This window comes from Ylistrum balloti, unplaced genomic scaffold (genome assembly GCF_031769215.1).
Source record: "Ylistrum balloti isolate Yb309-2 unplaced genomic scaffold, AGI_CSIRO_Ybal_v1 Utg369690, whole genome shotgun sequence".
NCBI classification, from domain to species: Eukaryota; Metazoa; Mollusca; class Bivalvia; order Pectinida; family Pectinidae; genus Ylistrum; species Ylistrum balloti.
In genome coordinates, this window is record NW_026781926.1 from 274190 (window position 1) to 293003 (window position 18814).

Below are 18814 nucleotides of genomic sequence, written 5' to 3' on the forward strand. Positions count from 1 at the left end.
ATTAGTTACAATTTCTATCAAAAAGACTAGGATTCAAAACCAATACACCTACTAACTCATTTTTCAGAATATGTACGTTCAAGTATATAGAGATTTTAGCCTTCCTGAAGTTGCTTTAAATAGATTTTCATCATTGTCAATGCCTCAACAAGATTCAGTTTCCTAAATCGTTTCTCTTTTTTATGTCCATTTATTTTACTAGTGCTTTCTTCACAATAAGTAGGCTGATTGCAACTTTCTTTAAATCTCCTCAATCCTTCTACAATAGGACCATCACAGTATCATGTGATACTAAAGTGTAATTGAGAGTTGATTATCCAAACCTAATTAGTTACAAATAAGTAGTTCAAATAGATCCCATTGAATTACTTTTGCCAAGGTATCAAAACCAACTTTTCATTCTGAGAAGTAACTAAAATATAGACATTCTACAGCTCAGAAAGACGATTTTCAAATAGACTTATTCCGCAAAAAAGTGACATTAAGGAAATCAGATAAAAAAAAGAAGTTGATGGTATGACTGGTATAATGAATAATGATAAATGAGGACTAAAATCCAAATTATAAATTTTTAGTAGCACATTGTAAAAACCAAAGAGAAGTTATCAGTAGCTATTGAAATCTGAATCCGACAGACATTCACAAAATTATGTTGCAAGTTAAAGTGTAATTCAAAAGTTATCTACATCTTTCATAATCATTTCTGTTTGTTATGTACCTCTCCATTTTCAAAGGGGACTAGCTTAGAATAGAAGGAGGTACATATAACTTCATTGTCCCTTGTGTATCTGGGACGTCCCCGCGTGGCACGGATACCATATGCCCTGTAACATTCCTTGTTGGACCGAGCAAAGTATTGCCATGGCTCAAAGTTTATTCCATCCACTGACTTTTCTAGGATCCAGTTTCCAGGCCGAGGAGAGTTGGCAGCCTTCACTATTATGTAAGCCACATGATACACCTGTAAATAAAAATGCATTTAGTAACTATCAATGTACATAGTTTTTAATATATATTTAATTCATTTTTTCATTTTTAAACAGACTATTTTTTAGAGTCGCACTCCTTTATATCAATGTCAGCTGATCATGTCTTTCTCCCATTCATGATTTTCACACTTCATTCCCCTAGCATTGCTTAAAAGCTCTAAACGGAATAAACTGTTGTATGATGCAGTTAGTTTTTGGGGTTTTTTTGGGGGGGGTGGGGGCTGAAAGTGCTATTGCTGATATAATTATGAGAGTTACCTCCCTTCCATTGAAAACCAAGTTATATTTGTGTACATAAATTAAGAAACAGTAGTGTCTCCAGTTCAAAAACCTAACATTCATTACAGTGACATAAGCAATCTTACCAGTATATATATATATATATATATCAAAAAATAGAAAAAAAAACAGCATAATATTTTATTAGCTTGTCCTAGATACCTCAATCACCCTTCAGAAATCAATCTTCTACTAGACCATGGCCAATTTGAAAGAACAGGTAGACATAAAGGTGCTGAATGTGATGACAGGTTATCTTGTAATATAGAGGACATGAAGCATTTAAGAACACAACATACAGACATGTATGTATGATCTACATGCGTAGGTGTCCCACATACATATCTTTTACACCAGATCAGCCTTAAACACTACAGCAGAAACCAATGTTAAGATATACCGCAGGTAAACAGATACAACCCTACATGTGGTATCCTTGTAAAGTAAGAACTAATAAAAATCTTAGAAAGATTTATTAATGTAGAAGACTTTTATTAACCCTGTGTATAAATATAGGCATCCTGTAAATCAGGTAGATAACTGATACACATTACATTATTTACAAGTGAGAAACACATAATAATTTTATTATATATAAAAAGCTTTCCACCCTATCACACACTCAGGAAGAATATAATGTTGTCTCTCACATGACATGATATTATTTTCTTTGCGATAAAGCTCATGACTATTTTGACCTTAGAGTCTGGTTATTATGCATTAGATTATCCTGCATGCGTGAAGTTAATCAGTAACTTTATCAGTAACAACAAAGACAGAAAAAGTGTTTCCCACTTTCCTCTCAGTCAGTTGATACGTAATACAATCATTGAAAAGTTATATGCTGTAAAATCAGTCATTTTTATTGGGATGCTGTTTTTGATATTTCACATTACATTTGTTTGATCGTGAAAACTCACTCCGAAATAATGAAACAGATGTGTATCAGATGTCCTTTTACATCCAGATAGTAAAATTTCAATTCACTGAAAATAGAATTTGATCATTTTACAAGAAAATAGTGAAAAAAAATTACGAGCTGTATAGTAGGTAATATTGACTTGATTTGACTATTTAATGTTGTTATAAGGTTAAGTGTTTACGCTGATCCTATTACATGTTTAATACAACTTATTGTAATGTCAATAAAAACCAGGATAAATAAAGGTTGATCTCCATTTATGAAATTCTGAAAAGTAAATTATAGGGCTACCTGTACTTAAAATATAATTTAGGATGATCTGTTGTTAAACACAGTGGCTAAGGGAAAAAAAGGATTGATGATTGTATTATACAACTGCATTTTTAATGAATGCAGCAACTCTGGTAGGATCATAACAAATGCCAGTGTACCACAAGTCACACAATACAAGGTATATAGACCCTCTGGTCCCTCAGATATGTCAGACAAACTGGCGTTTTCAAAGACAACTCCATAACATAGCTATCACAGGTAACATTATATCTATGATACAATCAGACATCAAAGGTGCTTCACACCTGAAATAATTACCTGTGTGCTTTACAACAGAAAAAAATGAAGCATTTGTGGAAGAAAACTCAATGCCATTGAAACTCGTAACGTGTGACTAACTGGGTTAGTTTCACTTTAATGTTTTTGTCCTCTTTCCATGCACAAGCAGGTTACTGGGAACATTGTCCCATGTAAGATCTTCTAACTGAGGCTGTGGTGTATAGGTTCAATATAGAGGTTGTATGTATGTATCACCTGTACAAAGACCACCTGATTATAAAGGACACATACTTCTGTTTGTTTAGGTAAGAAGTGTGAGTTCTACTATTTAAACAATGTAGGTAGATCCCTCCAAATGCTGATTGTCAAGCAGGTAAAGCCACAAAAACTACATGTAGACTACACTACGACTCGACTATGACTCATACCTACCATACCTAGAAAATCAAAATAATTTTGGAAAAAATGAATTAAAATGTATACAAGTCATTGCTTAAAGATGACTCATTATTTCTAGAGTGTTGGTTTAATTCAAGTAAGCAATATAAATCACTGCATTGTGTTGTACCTAGACAATTAAACACAACCCAGTGTGGTAATGACACAGGAATGTGTAGTGTTTTATACACAAATAGATGCAAGTCATCCACGTCTCCATGCTACAGTAGGACCTATTACACTTCTCATACCCAAAACAAATACAGTGTTGATATATAACAAGTATTAATCTCAAACAATCTTAGTATATGAACATACAAAGCTGATCTGGAGATGGTGCTAATCTATAAACTGCTAATTAAGAAATAGCACTAATACAGGATATTTGAAAAAAAGAATTTGGAAACTGTCCTAGCAAGGGACTGTGTAAATAACTGATATCAAGAGACTCTGCTAACATGGAAACTGTTATAAAAAGGGATGGACTGTGATAAGTTGGAAACTGTCCTGACAAGGAGAGGGATGTGCTAACCTAGAAACTGCCCTGACAAGGGGAGGGCTGTGCTAACCTAGAAACTGTCCTGACAAAGGGAGGGCTGTGCTAACCTAGAAGCTGTCCTGACAAGGGACGGACTGTGTAAACCTGAAAACTGTCTAGACGAGGGACGGACTGTGCTAACCTAGAAACTGTCCTGACAAGAGATGGACTGTGCTAACCTAGAAACTGTCCAGACAAAGGATGGACTGTGTTAACCTAGAAACTGTCCTGACAAGGGATGGACTGTGTAAACCTAGAAACTGTCCAGACAAGGGATGGACTGTGCTAACCTAGAAACTGTCCTGACAAGGGATGGACTGTGCTAACCTAGAAACTGTCCTGACAAGGGATGGACTGTGCTAACCTAGAAACTGTCCTGACAAGGGATGGACTGTGCTAACCTAGAAACTGTCCTGACAAGGGACGGACTGTGCTAACCTAGAAACTGTCCTGACAAGGGACGGACTGTGCTAACCTAGAAACTGTCCTGACAAGGGATGGACTGTGCTAACCTAGAAACTGTCCTGACAAGGGATGGACTGTGCTAACCTAGAAACTGTCCTGACAAGGGATGGACTGTGCTAACCTAGAAACTGTCCTGACAAGGGATGGACTGTGCTAACCTAGAAACTGTCCTAACAAGGGATGGACTGTGCTAACCTAGAAACTGTCCTGACAAGGGATGGACTGTGCTAACCTAGAAACTGTCCTGACAAGGGATGGACAGTAATAACCTGGAAACTGCCCAGAAAATTAAGGGACTGCGTTGATATGAAAACTGATCCAGGAACTATTCTTATCTAGGATCAGTAATGTAACAGATTACTAACACTAGGAGTTTACCAATATGGTAGTACACAATGCCTGGTAATAAGTCCATCCATAAGTGATATATTTTCACTTTAATCTTAAATTAGCATGAATCCTAGACTGAACTAGTATGAGGACAGTGCAAATTTTAGGACACCAGCAGGTGGTCGTGCTGAGAGCAATGAGCTGATGCTACACAGACAGTGATGTAAGTCCTGAGCAATTAACCTTAAGTCATTGGTTGACTGGAAAGTGAAGAGCCAAAAATATGGAGCCAAACAGACCTCTTGGTGTACTTAACTGTTTAATGGACAAAAATCCCAACTAATCACAAACTCCTATTCATGATTAGCTGGAGAACTTCTTAGATAGTAAAAAGGGATATGAAATCTTTACATGTAAGAAAATTAAGCCAGGAAAGGGAAGAAGTAGGCCTGATTAAATATTAGTTAGGATGGAGTTCAGATATAAAATACAGGAAGCAAGGATTGATGAATTTAATTTACAGTACTTTGACCTGTCTACTTGGGATTATCAAAGTATGTAAGGATATAATAAAGTACAAACACACTGAATACTACAGTGTCTGTGTGTCACTGTGGGCCTAAATATCTCAGATAGGCTGCACATCAAATGGTCACCTGATAGCAGTGCATGATACCTTTAGATGTTATCACATAAATAACCATTAGAGGTGAAGTGGCATCAATGAAAGACACAGAAAAAGAAAAGATGTTTAGTGTACTATCCATGTGATAACTTCATGCTGTCCTGGTATAAAATCATCCGTGGATATTTCCTGCTAAACTTATTCTTATCAAAGCCTTTGAATATATGCACAGAATTTAAGTGTGCTATTATTAATGACGGCTAGCTTCTAAACATTTACCTTATGCACACATTGATAGAGTGGGGGAGTTTTGTACTTCTGCTGCGAAATGAAAGTAAGCTATAGTCTGTTTCAAAATTCATCTACTATTGAAAAGTTTGATTTTTTTTATTTATCAGAGTATTACCAGTGTATCCCCTGTTAACTGATAATAGACTTTAGAGTTTTCTTCCATTGTGACAAAGATTTATGATTTACACAAGCCGGTTTGCTGTGGTCAATACAGGTTTGAAATGCATGCTGTGCATAACTAAAGACTTATAATATAATTTTTCCTGAATTGAGTCATACATCCATGCAAGACAGGCTGGCATCAAAAGAGATCCATCGATGAATTTACATATATTAGTAAATATATGCACTGTAACCAACTCTTATTACAACAAATTCTAGAAATTTAACCCATTATACCAGAGGGTCTCTTTTATTCCACAGAGTATTAAACTCCTCCAATCAACCACTTATCTTGTGGTCAGTGGTAGACCACATTCTCACCACAGGACCCCTGAATTGAGCCATTATCACCTTGACCACCAGGTCCTGGGATAGCATTGTCAGGGTAACAGTCCTGGGGCACAAGATACCCTGCATACTTCTTCTGTAAATAGGGGGCAGTTAATATTGACATCCACACCTCATTACCTCCCCTGTTTATAGCTGTGTGGTGTTGTCTGTAGCACTGTGTGGGGTAGAACACAACTGACTGGGTGTATCCATTCAGGTTCAGGTTACACTAGGTCATAGGGGGCAGCACTGGACTCAACAACTCATCAATTTACACAGATGTGAGATGTAATTTGTATAGATAGTTTTTAGAGTAATATGTATGTCTAGCAAAAAACTGATCAAAAACAGAAAAAACAACAAACAAACTAATATGTTAAGTGAAAGTGAATGATGATGGAAATGTAAAATAAAAATTGTTAACAAAATATGGAAATTAAAAATAAAAATAAAAAAAAAATTGTGTACTAAACATGTTTATAAGAGCTGAGAGCCTCACTGGATCTGCTGTTTTTCACTACGCATATACCTTTCCAGTATATTATTTCCTGGATGCTTGACATATCCTCCCATATGCTCCTGTTATTAAGAAAGTCACACATTATACTGTAAAATCACACATTTTCATGGGGTCAGTTTTCATAGTTTAAAATTGCTATTCTGTGGGCACTTGATTTCTCGGGATGTGGATAAATACAGGTAAATAAATGACATTGATTTAGTGGGTTAAGAGTCACTATGTACTCAAGGAAAATAAACTCCCCACCAAAATAATCAATTTTGAAGTTTTTGTTATACTAACTGTTTAATTGATTGAAAAGCAGATCAGAATGCAAAGTTGGGAGAATGAGTTTTTATCATAAGGAAAATATATCTTCACCTGTTCAAAAAGAGACAAAATTTTTTCAACTGTATCAGCAGGCACGTCTGTCAAAAACCCTATAAAAAGTTAAACAAGTGTGTAAAACATCCTCTCAGAGAAAACATTATCATAAACCACGTCAACAGACAGTGCACCATCAGAAACCATTTACACAGATAACATGTACTGTTTAACAAATAGACAAACACAGCACTACTTGTCAAACACCACAACCATGGGTCTTCATTTGTACTTATATCTATGTATAGCATTTCTTAGGGGAGAAAAAAAACCAATTCCCATTTAAAAATTACATAAAGATATTTTATTTAAATGTTTTAAACCTTTAGAGTTACCATCCTATTAATCTCCTAAGTGCATTTCGGTGCGTTTTGCTAGCAATCTCACATCAGCACTATTGGTTGTAACAACATTTAGAAACCTTCTTAACATTACATTTCTAAGTTGTTAAAAGTCAAATACTCCGTGCTGATCGAGCATTTATAAAAGACAAAAACTATGACTTGCACATTAGAACTGTTGGTTATAACAACATTTACAAACCTTAACATTATGTTTTTAAGTTTGTTTTCAGTTTTCAAGTGCTGATATTGCATTTCTAAAGGACAAAAACATTGACATAATGTTTAGGGTGAGTTATCAAACAGCTCACCTTTACACATCAAATGTTACAAAGAAGCCTGAGGAACTTTCAAGCTGAAATATTTCTGACAAATGGGACAGACAGGATAAAAATATTGCCTCTACGTTAAAATATATGTATAAGCTTTAAAAAATGAGCAGGGAGGTGCAATGTGTTGTTCTTCAGTGATCAGATGATCAAACCTGATAAATTTGACCAAACAGTGGGCAAATAAATACACAAGGCACAAACGGATACAAAAACTTGAAATCCTGGTTCACTTTCATCAAGTCTGCAACCTTTTCAGATAACAACGTAAAAATGTCAAAGGTTTAGACAGGTAAAGTGCAGTGTTAATTGTAGGAATTAAAACTGAGAGTGAAAGTCTGTTCTTTACAGATATACAGCAGTGTTTTGTTAGAGCTATCTCTGATATTCTCTTCATGATAAACATCTACACACATCAACTTCAAAATAGGAAAACAAGGAATCTTTTGAATCTACATTTGTGTTGTTCCTATGTACAAGAGGCACTAGACAGACAATTAAGGGAACATCAAAATTGAAAAGTTAGAAGGAAAGTCAGCTGACATTTGGTAAATGTGAGATTTGTAGAGCAGACAGCTGTGGTATCATTATCCACGGTAATGTCAAAAGTTCACAGACAAGGGGGATGATCCAACTTCCAACAGGTGTATCCTTCCCTTGTGTTCCCTGGTCTCTTGTCATGACAATAATCTACGATATTATGTCAACGCTTCATAAATGTCATGATGACAATAAGTATCAATATCACATTCAAAATGGAGAGCCAAATGTTTCAGAAAAAAAAGTAATCTTCACCCATTGTGGTTGTGAAGGAAAAGAGTTCTTAACTATTGAGGATAAGATCAGTAACCTTTTTTCATTCCTTGGGGGTCAAACAGGGGGATCTTACCTTCAGGTTGATATCCCCCATTCCTTGAGGGTAAAATGGGGGAATCTTATCTTCAGGTTGATATCCCCCATTCCTTGGGGGTAAAACTTGGGGGATCTTACCTTCAGGTTGATATCCCCCATTCCTTGAGGGTAAAATGGGGGAATCTTATCTTCAGGTTGATATCCCCCATTCCTTGGGGGTAAAACTTGGGGGATCTTACCTTCAGGTTGATATCCCCCATTCCTTGGGGGTAAAACGGGGGGATCTTACCTTCAGGTTGATATCACCCATTCCTTGGGGGTAAAACGGGGGGATCTTACCTTCAGACCTTTGTGACCTTGAAAGGAGGTAAAAGTAATTGATTCAAACGAACTTAGTAGCCCTTCATTCCCACAGGCCCAATATTTGGAGACTTGGTCTCATGATTATTGAGAGGTTGTAATAAGATTTTAACTCATTTGGTTACAGTGAAAGTTGGACAAGATCATTTAACAATGCTACATGTCCAATACCAGTACCCTATGCCTCTTGAATATTCAGAAGTTGTGTGAAGGGAAGAGTTTATTCTGGCCAAACAAAGCACTATGGCTTAAGCTCACTTGCTTTTTGGGCAGGTGAAATTACAACTATTTATAGATTTCAAAAGTGAGGTAAATAATGTACATATTTAAAACATTCATGAGTGTATGAAATTCATTTTAAGAAAATGTCACACCTTATTACTGTTATTATCTTACCATCTACCTGTGAGTGCTACTTGAACAAATTCCTTAAGAATTCAATTACATGAAATAAATATTTTCTGTGTACACAATAGTCACAGAGATTTGTGTCACTATGTCACATAGCAATGTGATTTATCATTATATAGCTTTGTAACTATAACAATTATCTACAGTGAAAAGAAAATATAATTATCTTAGCCATAAAGTAAAAAAACTGATAGTATGGAAAATGACAGAGGCCAACTTGATCAGAATACAAACAAAAGTTGTTACTATATGCTAAACAACAAGTTAACTCCGTTACATCATCCTGTACACCAGGTTAAGTCTGTACTGAAGAAATCAAGAAAAACCAGAATTTTTTTTGTTAAGGTATTTGATTGACAACTTCCTGAAATGACCAAAGGATCGCACCTGTCCCCACCACACCAAGACATCAACTCTTTAATCTATCATTCAAAAGAATAGTTTCAAACTGAGCTTCATATTAAGTGATTTAGTTATAAGATATTTCCCTAATCCAAAAATTTGAGAAAAGTAATTTTTAAACAATGTATTGAACATGTTAGATAATTAATGATACCTGTCCACACAAGCCAGGAATCTTAATGGTTTCAATCATTACATCAGACAGCTTTAATTTTCATCAAGGTGACTCGGTTTCTAGAAAGTAAATCAGAGGCTGTGTGACTGACCGTAACAGTAGTCTGATCCAAAAACACCTCTCAAAATAACACAAAAGTCCTGAGATTAGCTGGACAGTATCATTGGTCATTCAGGTTAGGTACAATGAACTGGTCAAGTTTTGTTACACATTGTTAGGACAATCAATGGTCAATGCATTCACAAGAAATCAGATTAGGCGCCCTCCCTGCTGCAAACTATTGAAGGACCTTTCTATTTCTTTGTGTAAGGTACCATGTAATTTAAACTGAGTGACACTTTATTGAAACCTTGTTGAATTACACTTTATAATGGCTGCATTAGCCTTTTTCTGCACAATTATCACTGAAACACAACATGATTGGCACCATGTCAAGCATTTTAATGATTCAGATTACAATATTTCTAATAAAAGTAAATGACTTCTACGGAGGAATATTTGTTTTTTTATAAATCAATTTCTAAAGCATGAGGAAAACAAAATAGATGAGGCGTAATATGAAGCCGTACTTTCCACCCGATTCCTGTTTCCTGCCTATCTCATTGTTAAGTTTTCACAATCTAACGTCAGAATACTCAGAAATAAAAAACCTCCACTTTTTAAGAATGAAATATGACTGATTGCAATAGGACCCAGACAGGGTTAACAGTTGTCGTTTACGGGGACTGCCCTCTGTGGTCTGGTGACAGTATTCTCTGACAGGCTAGATGACACTGCGACCTACATCCATCTATCTGATAATCATCGCCTCGTGGTGTTGTTCCTCCCGCATACTGGCTCTGAATGGAGGAGGCAGGACAAGGCTGTCATTTCTCTGACTAGTAAAATCACTAGTTGAGGATGACAACCAGGTGTGAACAATCTTGCCCTTTATTCACCATACCTTAACAACAAAAGTGTTTCACAATGTAAAAACTTAAACATTACTATTTTGTAAAGGTTAGAATGTTTCCAGGTAATGTGCTATTTTTCTCACTGACAAGATGCTGACGTACATGAAATCTGAATGCTTTATTTAATACCTCTCCTCACCTACCTAAAACCTAGTTTATGATACCTCGTTAAGCCTAGTTTCATTTGCATGTCAATTCCATAGATTATCCTTCCAGTGTGTAAGGGCATGTCTTTACATGGTGCTATCTCAAATACCACTTGGCAATCCAGTTCTACTACTTATTATTTTATTTTATATTTAAACTTAAAATTTTTCGTTCGCTCAGCACTGATCTAGTGCTGACTCTGCCTAATAGTAAGTCATCTCTCACAGATAAATACAATCTTAAATACCACATCTCATTGAAGTGTTACATACAGTTTAAAAAAAGATTAATGCTATATTGTAATATCTCAACTCATTCAACTGCAATATCTCCACTCTCTGAAGTCCTACCTTCTGTATTTCATCTAAACTAACTTAAAATATCTCAAATCCATAAAAAGCTGCTTGTAATATCTCAACTCAATGTATAATTACTTAGAATGTTAGAGTGCTTCAGTATACTTCAGTGTTAGCATCCAATCCTCAGAGTTTTTTGGGAGATGGGAAGACTCTTCTTGAACTTCTAAATAAGGCAGAAAACATTACACTGTTTACTGTAAGGTTGAGGTTGATTGTCTCATTTTTATGACAGCTATACATGTATGTAGTAATGATCAAAACAATGCTGAAGAATTGTGAGTTCTACTGAAATTAAAGATAGGAGTTGGCATTGAAAATTATTTCAATTTCAAGGAGTATTCAACCACAAGGGAACGTTGATTTATATTGATGAAGACTTAAGGCCACACCTAACAGGCCGATTGTTACAGTCTCTAGAGAAAACCTCTTTCTAGATATTTTGCTTTTCTCTCGGTGAGTTTGATAGTTCCTCACAAATTACAGCCAAATTTCAACTTTTCTGTTTTATATGAAATAATCTGTATATATTGATTTAATTCATAAAAATCAACAAACCAAATGGAACTATATTGTTACCCCTGATAGTCATCAGGAAGAAATTTGCTCAAATACAGCCAAGAATCACCGACAGTCAATATATTAACGGCAGATGTGCAGATCAGTGAATTTTTCGAGCTGCCAAATTCAAAAGTTTGCCTCCATTTATTTCCATTTTCAGGAAATACAAATTTTGTCCCACATGACAGCTGTTAGACACATGTATCAGTGTTTAGTGCCAGCACACACTGTACAGCTCAGATCACCCTGACCGCAGGACATAGAGCTCTAACAACATTAAATCTTGCCAACTGACACATCTAATAGAAACACATGTATAAATATATGCACTAATTAAAATTAGGAGATATTTGGGAATGGAACTGTAACGTGACAAATGTTTCCTCACTCTGACAGTTCAGTAAACATACCGTAAGCAGTGAGATTATATTTAGAGGGGCAGTTCTTTAGATAGACTTGGGACATGTGTCTTTGATCAGAATTAACCAGTTGTTTGATTGGTCACACCACTATGGTTGTTAGCTTGATGGATAATTTTTGAGTTATCTTAATTCCTTTTTAATGCCAAAATTGCTGAAGAAATCAATAATTTTTTCTCATTTATCATCAGATGACATAAAGAAGATTCGGTAGTACTACACAGCCCCAATAGTGAGCTCATTTACCATGATACATAATATCACACCTTACCTAAATTTCAAATGCTGTACCAGGCAAAAATAACTTATATCAGAGTTTACAATGTGTCAAGCTAACAGGGCTTGGAATAATGGATGATCATGGTCTGTAGGAATTGGTGATCCTGATCCTTCCCTGACCAAGATCACCATCTGAATCTCTGACCTGGATAAATTACCTTTCATGATCAGACTGACTGGTCACTCACTGACCAAACGGACCACCTGACCAGTCATTCCTTGGCTAGAGTCATTGTCCTGCACCTTTCCTCTTAGTACTTGCTATGTTAGATAAAGAAAAAGAGCTTTGTGCGTGGTGTGTCAGTAAGGTATAAAGAAAGAAGGGTTTGGGTTTGTTCTTATTTTCTTTGTCCTATCAACCGCTATAATCATAAAGTATGTAACCCAGGTGAGTGCATGTGCTGCATTATGTTAGTGTAAGGCTTCTTGTGATGGAGCAGAATTGATGCCATCTTTATATAATGCATTATGCTGCCAAAGGTCTCCAACAGGACATCTCACCTGGTCAAATTATACAGATAGTGGGCAAACCAGTCATAACATACCACAATGCTGAGCAAGTAGTAGCAACTACGATTTTATAAACTCTTGTATCTCTCGGTCAGGGGACAGAACCCAAAGTCTTCCCAAATGGGGTGAATGTTCAGCTCATGGCCAAAAGTAAATCAGTGTGGAGGGTTTAAGTGAAGCAGTGTTAAGGGTTTGAGTGAAGCAGTGTCGAGGGTTTGAGTGAAGCAGTGTCGAGGGTTTCAGTGAAGCAGTGTGGAGGGTTTAAGTGAATCAGTGTGGAGGGTTTAAGTGAAGCAGTGTCGAGGGTTTAAGTGAATCAGTGTCAAGGGTTTGAGTGAAGCAGTTTCAAAGGTTTGAGTAAAGCAGTTTCCAGGGTTTAAGTGAAGCAGTGTCGAGTGTTTGAGTGAAGCAGTGTCGAGGGTTTGAGTGAATCAGTGTCGAGAGTTGGAGTGAAGCAGTGTCGAGGGTTTGAGTGAAGCAGTGTCGAGGGTTTGAGTGAAAGCAGTGTCGAGGGTTTGAGTGAAGCAGTGTCGAGGGTTTGAGTGAAAGCAGTGTTGAGGGTTTGAGTGAAGCAGTGTCGAGGGTTTGAGTGAAGCAGTGTCGAGGATTTGAGTGAAGCAATGTCAAGGGTTTGAATGAAGCAGTGTCGAGGATTTGCGTGAAGCAGTGTCGAGGGTTTGAGTGAAGCAGTGTCGAGGATTTGAGTGAAGCAGTGTCGAGGGTTTGAGTGAAAGCAGTGTTAAGGGTTTGAGTGAAGCAGTGTCGAGGTTTGGAGTGAAGCAGTGTTGAGGATTTGAGTGAAGCAGTGTCGAGGGTTTGAGTGAAAGCAGTGTGGTGGGATTGAGTGAAGCAGTGTGAAGGGTTTGAGTGAAGCAGTGTCGAGGATTTGAGTGAAGCAGTGCACTCCATGTATTGACCTTTTAATGTCAAGTTCACTTGAACGGACAGGGGTGATAGGTAGAAGTTAAATTTCACACCTGCACAATCTCAATGCATTAACATTGGCTTTCCATTAAGTTTTTTTCAGAGTATAGTTACAGGTAACTAGTTGTGCATGTGTTACCCCAGAGACACATTGGCCAGTCCCTGTCATACTGTCAGGTGTGAGGTGAGACGGTAAGTGTATTACACACAAACTTAACCTTGGACAAAGCTTTCTCATGTTAAAGATCTCCAGATATTTCTGTTCCTTCTACCCTGTCAAGTTTTTTCAATAATACTGAATTTTTTTTCTCGATTCAAATGAAATAATCATGTGCTTTAGTGTCTATGTAGATCTGACACACACCGCAGTGATCGCTTGTCCTATTTTTTTATCAACACTTTAAATGTCATTTAAGTGAAACTGTGCACACCTTTCTACTGCTAAGCACTATTATTGTTGCACTTGTTTCTCTCCCTATTAAAAGTACTCCACTTGTTTCAGCCGGAGTTTTACCACATCCTCTGCTTGCGTCACTAAGAAACAAAATAATATTTTGCGACAAAAAACTGATCTTCCTGATATTTTTCTTCAGTTTGGAAAACAACAAATTTTTAGTTGCAATAAACAGCTAATTTCAAAAAAAAAAAAAAAAAGCAAACAGTCACCAAATTGTTTAAGCACTCTCACATCTATATATTTACTGAAACAAACAACAGCAAAACTCATATAAAGTCATTAAGAAACTAATTGATCCTACACAATGTTTAATGAATATCATCACTTGCTCTAACCTGCCTAAACATCGCCATAAAATAATAAAGCACAGTGCTTCAATATGAAAATTGCACAGGTATGTCATTGAGTGCAGAATATACATTTCACTCAAGCAATGAAATTTATAAATGAGAATTTAATTGAAGTGATAGATGTCTTTTAAAATTTACTTTTCACATTCCCATGGTCTATATCATTGATGGCGGTTGTCCTGAAGTGTTTGATGTTCTAACTGACCACTCACAGTCAATCCTTTAATGCTCCCTGCTGACTGTAGCCATGGATATGGGCCATTTCCCCTTCAGACCCAATCAACTTCTTAGAGGACTCCTTATGCTCCAGTACATGCTTTTTGTCAAATGACCAAATTTTCAACACTACATGTAATTTTAATAAGGCACAATGGCTGTCTATAATGTATCAGCCTTCTACAGAAGCCTGGCACAGCAGGAGTATCTAACACCAAGCTTGTCCTTTTAACATCTGTCTTAAATCTACGATTTGAAAAGATTATGAATAACTAGACTTCTTCAACCTTAATAAAGGAAGTTTTACTTTGGTTCAGAGAGTTGATTTTTCCTGATGACCATAGCTGAAATGGACAGATATCAGCTCCAGTTATGAGGTCATTACTGATAGGAATCGTCCACTAGGTGTCACTACAATTGTCTCTAGGCTAAGGTTGTGACAATAGTTTGTGTTCAAATATAATGTCTTACTCACCTGAATTTGACTTTTAAATGTATTTTTAAAATCAATCTTATAATACAGGCTTTCTCTAAATTCTGGCTTTCAAATGTACATGTATTATGGATATGGTCACCAACCCCAAACAACCCCTTGACCCCAAACCTATAAGGACAAATAGTTACAACATTGCAGTGAGAGAGGTCACACAAGGTCACGTATCAGTAAACACACAAACTGGTAAATCCTTTTTTCTCCTGACCTGGCAAATTAAATGAAAGTTGAGATTGCATTCTTCAATTTAAATGAGTTATTGTGAGCATAAATCCAAAGAGTAAACAGAATTTTTGACAATGAGAATAACGTGCCCCCTATGAATTCCTAATTAAATCCTTTCACTCAAGCACGCTCACTTCACCTCATTTGTAATTCTCTATTCAAGGTAGCCAGATAATTCAGCATGAATTAGAAAGTCTTTGAAACTGAAGGGCAATTTTAAAAAGTGATTACAGTTTTAGAATGGCAATAATAAACCACATGGATCTGTAGATTGATTGATGAAACATGTACTACACGAATGTAAATGACTATTTAGAGAGGACCTTGAGAATGAAAGTAGGGACTCACACGAGTGTGAAATTTACAAAGAGTCCCACAAGTGGGATACACATTCTAGAAACTAGAATATAATTAATTTCAAATAAAGCTGTTTTTTTAATCCGTATGTAGGAACTTTCATATTTTTGTGTGGATTGTCTGAGTCTGTGCAGCATATTATGTACCATTATTCAAGACCGTGCAAGACTGGTCAGTTTGAATCTCATAATATACATGTTCTATTTACAGGTAATTGTTTCTGTTATACATAAAAAACCATACCTGTTTGAGGTCAAGTGTGATTGTAACATAGTTGTACTCCCACCCATTGGTAACAGATGGACTCTGCCACCAAGACCTAAGGCCATTAATAGCATTGGTGATGGGATGTCGTTGTGAGGCGGTGGCACTATAGGCGTCGCAGATATCACAGTGCTGATTGGACGACGGAAAGATCTTCACATGTTGCACTAACTTACAAAACACTTCCGGGCCAGTTTCACCACATGTAGCATTCACTGAGATGTCCGAACTATTGGCTAGATTGAAAATGTCCGGAAATAGAGCCATTGTGCCTGAATCTGTAAGATAAAAGGGAAGTAATATCAGAATTTGATAACCTTTTTCATGATATGATATCTTATTTGTAGTGGTTATGTCTCTGCCACAGCTCAGGGCCTTAAGATGTCCTCAACATTATTATTATCAGCTCTTTTGTCTTAAGACCTCAGGTAACAAATTTGTCCTATAGTTTGGTGTCAGGACAACTTCTGTTATATGTTCTATATCATGTTTAAAAATTCTGTTGAAGTCTGTCAATATTTACTAAAGATAATTTCTTTTTAAAGTGATCTGCATTCTTTTTGATGTCTAAAAATAATGTCATGTGTCGTAGGTCAAAATATGACTTTAGGTATCACCAGGTGGGAAATTTTCTTTCCCTTTTCTTAACATCATTATCTATTTTTAGTGTGTTTTTAATAGATGCTTCTTCATTTTTTCCAATGCTGTCAAATATTCCTGCAATTCAAAAATGGTTTCAACCAGCATATTTAATATCTCTAAAAGAGTTGCATTCCTCAATATATCAACACCTAATGCCAGATCAAAGTGTGTCAACATTAGGTTTTACTTAAGACTTAATCTGAATCATTTCATATCATTGCAAATATTTGGACACATGTATTAAATGACACAATGAATTTAAACCGCTTCAGTGACAGTCCATATTGAACTGCAATGTCCTATTTTTAGTGTTCACTACTACATATACCTGGTAAGTAACAAACTTGTAGGGAATTGTCAGCCTTAACATTTACTTACAAGTGGATATTGACTATAATTGTCAGCCTTAACATTTACTTACAAGTGGATATTGACTATAATTGTCAGCCTTAACATTTACTTACAAGTGGATATTGACTATAAGTTGTTTGCTTGTGGTCAAATGGTCAGAATTATCGTCTATAAATTTATGCACACTTATGAAAGTTATAGAACCTTAATTCCACATTCATCCGACAAATATTAAACCAATGTCTGTTAATAAGCCCATCTGTATATATTTTTGTTCAGCAGAATCCTCATCAAATACTATTTCAATATCCTGTAATAAGCCCATCCCCTTACTTTGAATCAGGAGTAATGCATTCCTGTTCATAATCTATAACACAGCCACAATTCAGACAATTGCTACAGTGCCACTTTTACTTCTTGTTGGTTTACACCTTTTTAACATGGACACACATGATCTAGGAACATCTACATGTGGATTCCTATAATACAGAACATTAATCACCTGGACTCTGTGTCCATAATCTGGAATTTGTGAAAAACCAGGACCTTGTCAATATGGACACCTACAGCCTACAAATTGATTTTGGGCTTAGAGGGTTTGTTGCAGGAAATCTTTAGTAGTTACAATTATACAATACTCCAGTCACATCAGCAAACATTAAAAGTAGAAAATTTTATATGAAAATGCATGGAATTTGTATTTATAGGAGGAAAATCACAAAAATTATACATGTTTCTTACTAGCATTAAGTATTGAAGTAGAAGTTACTTAAATAGATCTGTGATGGGCTACTAAGTGGTAGATCCATCTGACAGTTTAATACATTCTTCACCTGGCTAAGGTAAAAGCTAAACCACATGTTTAGTTCCACAGTCATTTTCAGCTTTATTAATCTTTGGAAATGTCCGGATAAATATAGCAGGCATTAAAGAAAAACAGATCAATGGTACCAGCCTACTAACAGGCTCAAGTTTTAATAAGTAAAACTTGCCGAGTCAGTGTGAACTGAAATGTGGTGTAACCACAATTATCCATTTTTGGTGGGAGTCAGGGACCCTCCCAGAAAAACCAGCACAAGTCTACGTCATTCACCCCTCCCAGGAAGCCTCATCACCTATTAGATACAATTAAATTGGGGATCATCTCCGAAGCTCTATCTGGTAGCCATCAGGGGGTATTTACTGTAAAAACGAGGTGATCTGTTTAATCACACACCCTATACTTAAGTACAAGTTTATACTGGTGCATTTTACACTATTCTTTAAAACAAACGGCGGAACAAATCTTATTTACAGAACTGATGTTTCCTGGTATTAGAGTAAGCAGAATTACCAAGGATTTAAAAACTTAAAACATTTCTGACGTTTCTGACCTGTTTTTTCCACATGACAAAATTTCAAACTGATAATCAGGAGTTTTTCAAGAAACCTGATGGAGGATAGAAGAATTTATGACAGTTGATTGGCTGATAACATTTCTAATCAGTGAACCAACAGACAAGCATTGATGGCTAATTTCTATTCAGTTGACATTTCAGGTCATTTTATCTGTAATTTATAACACATAACACCAAATCCCATGGACTTTTACCTCTCAACATTTTATCAAAATTGATTTTGTAAAAACTTTTTCACT

General features: G+C 36.1%; 1 protein-coding gene across 1 annotated transcript in view; it reads right to left on the minus strand.

The window, feature by feature from the left end:
* LOC132565082 (laminin subunit alpha-2-like) overlaps nucleotides 1-18814 on the minus strand; it is an 83224-nt gene that overhangs the window by 47976 nt on the left and 16434 nt on the right. The window contains exons 2-3 of the mRNA XM_060229688.1: nucleotides 16165-16463; nucleotides 719-961 (exon numbers count right to left, since the gene is read on the minus strand). Of these exons, the coding sequence (XP_060085671.1) occupies nucleotides 719-961; nucleotides 16165-16463 (542 nt within the window). The remainder of the gene's footprint in view (nucleotides 1-718; nucleotides 962-16164; nucleotides 16464-18814) is intronic.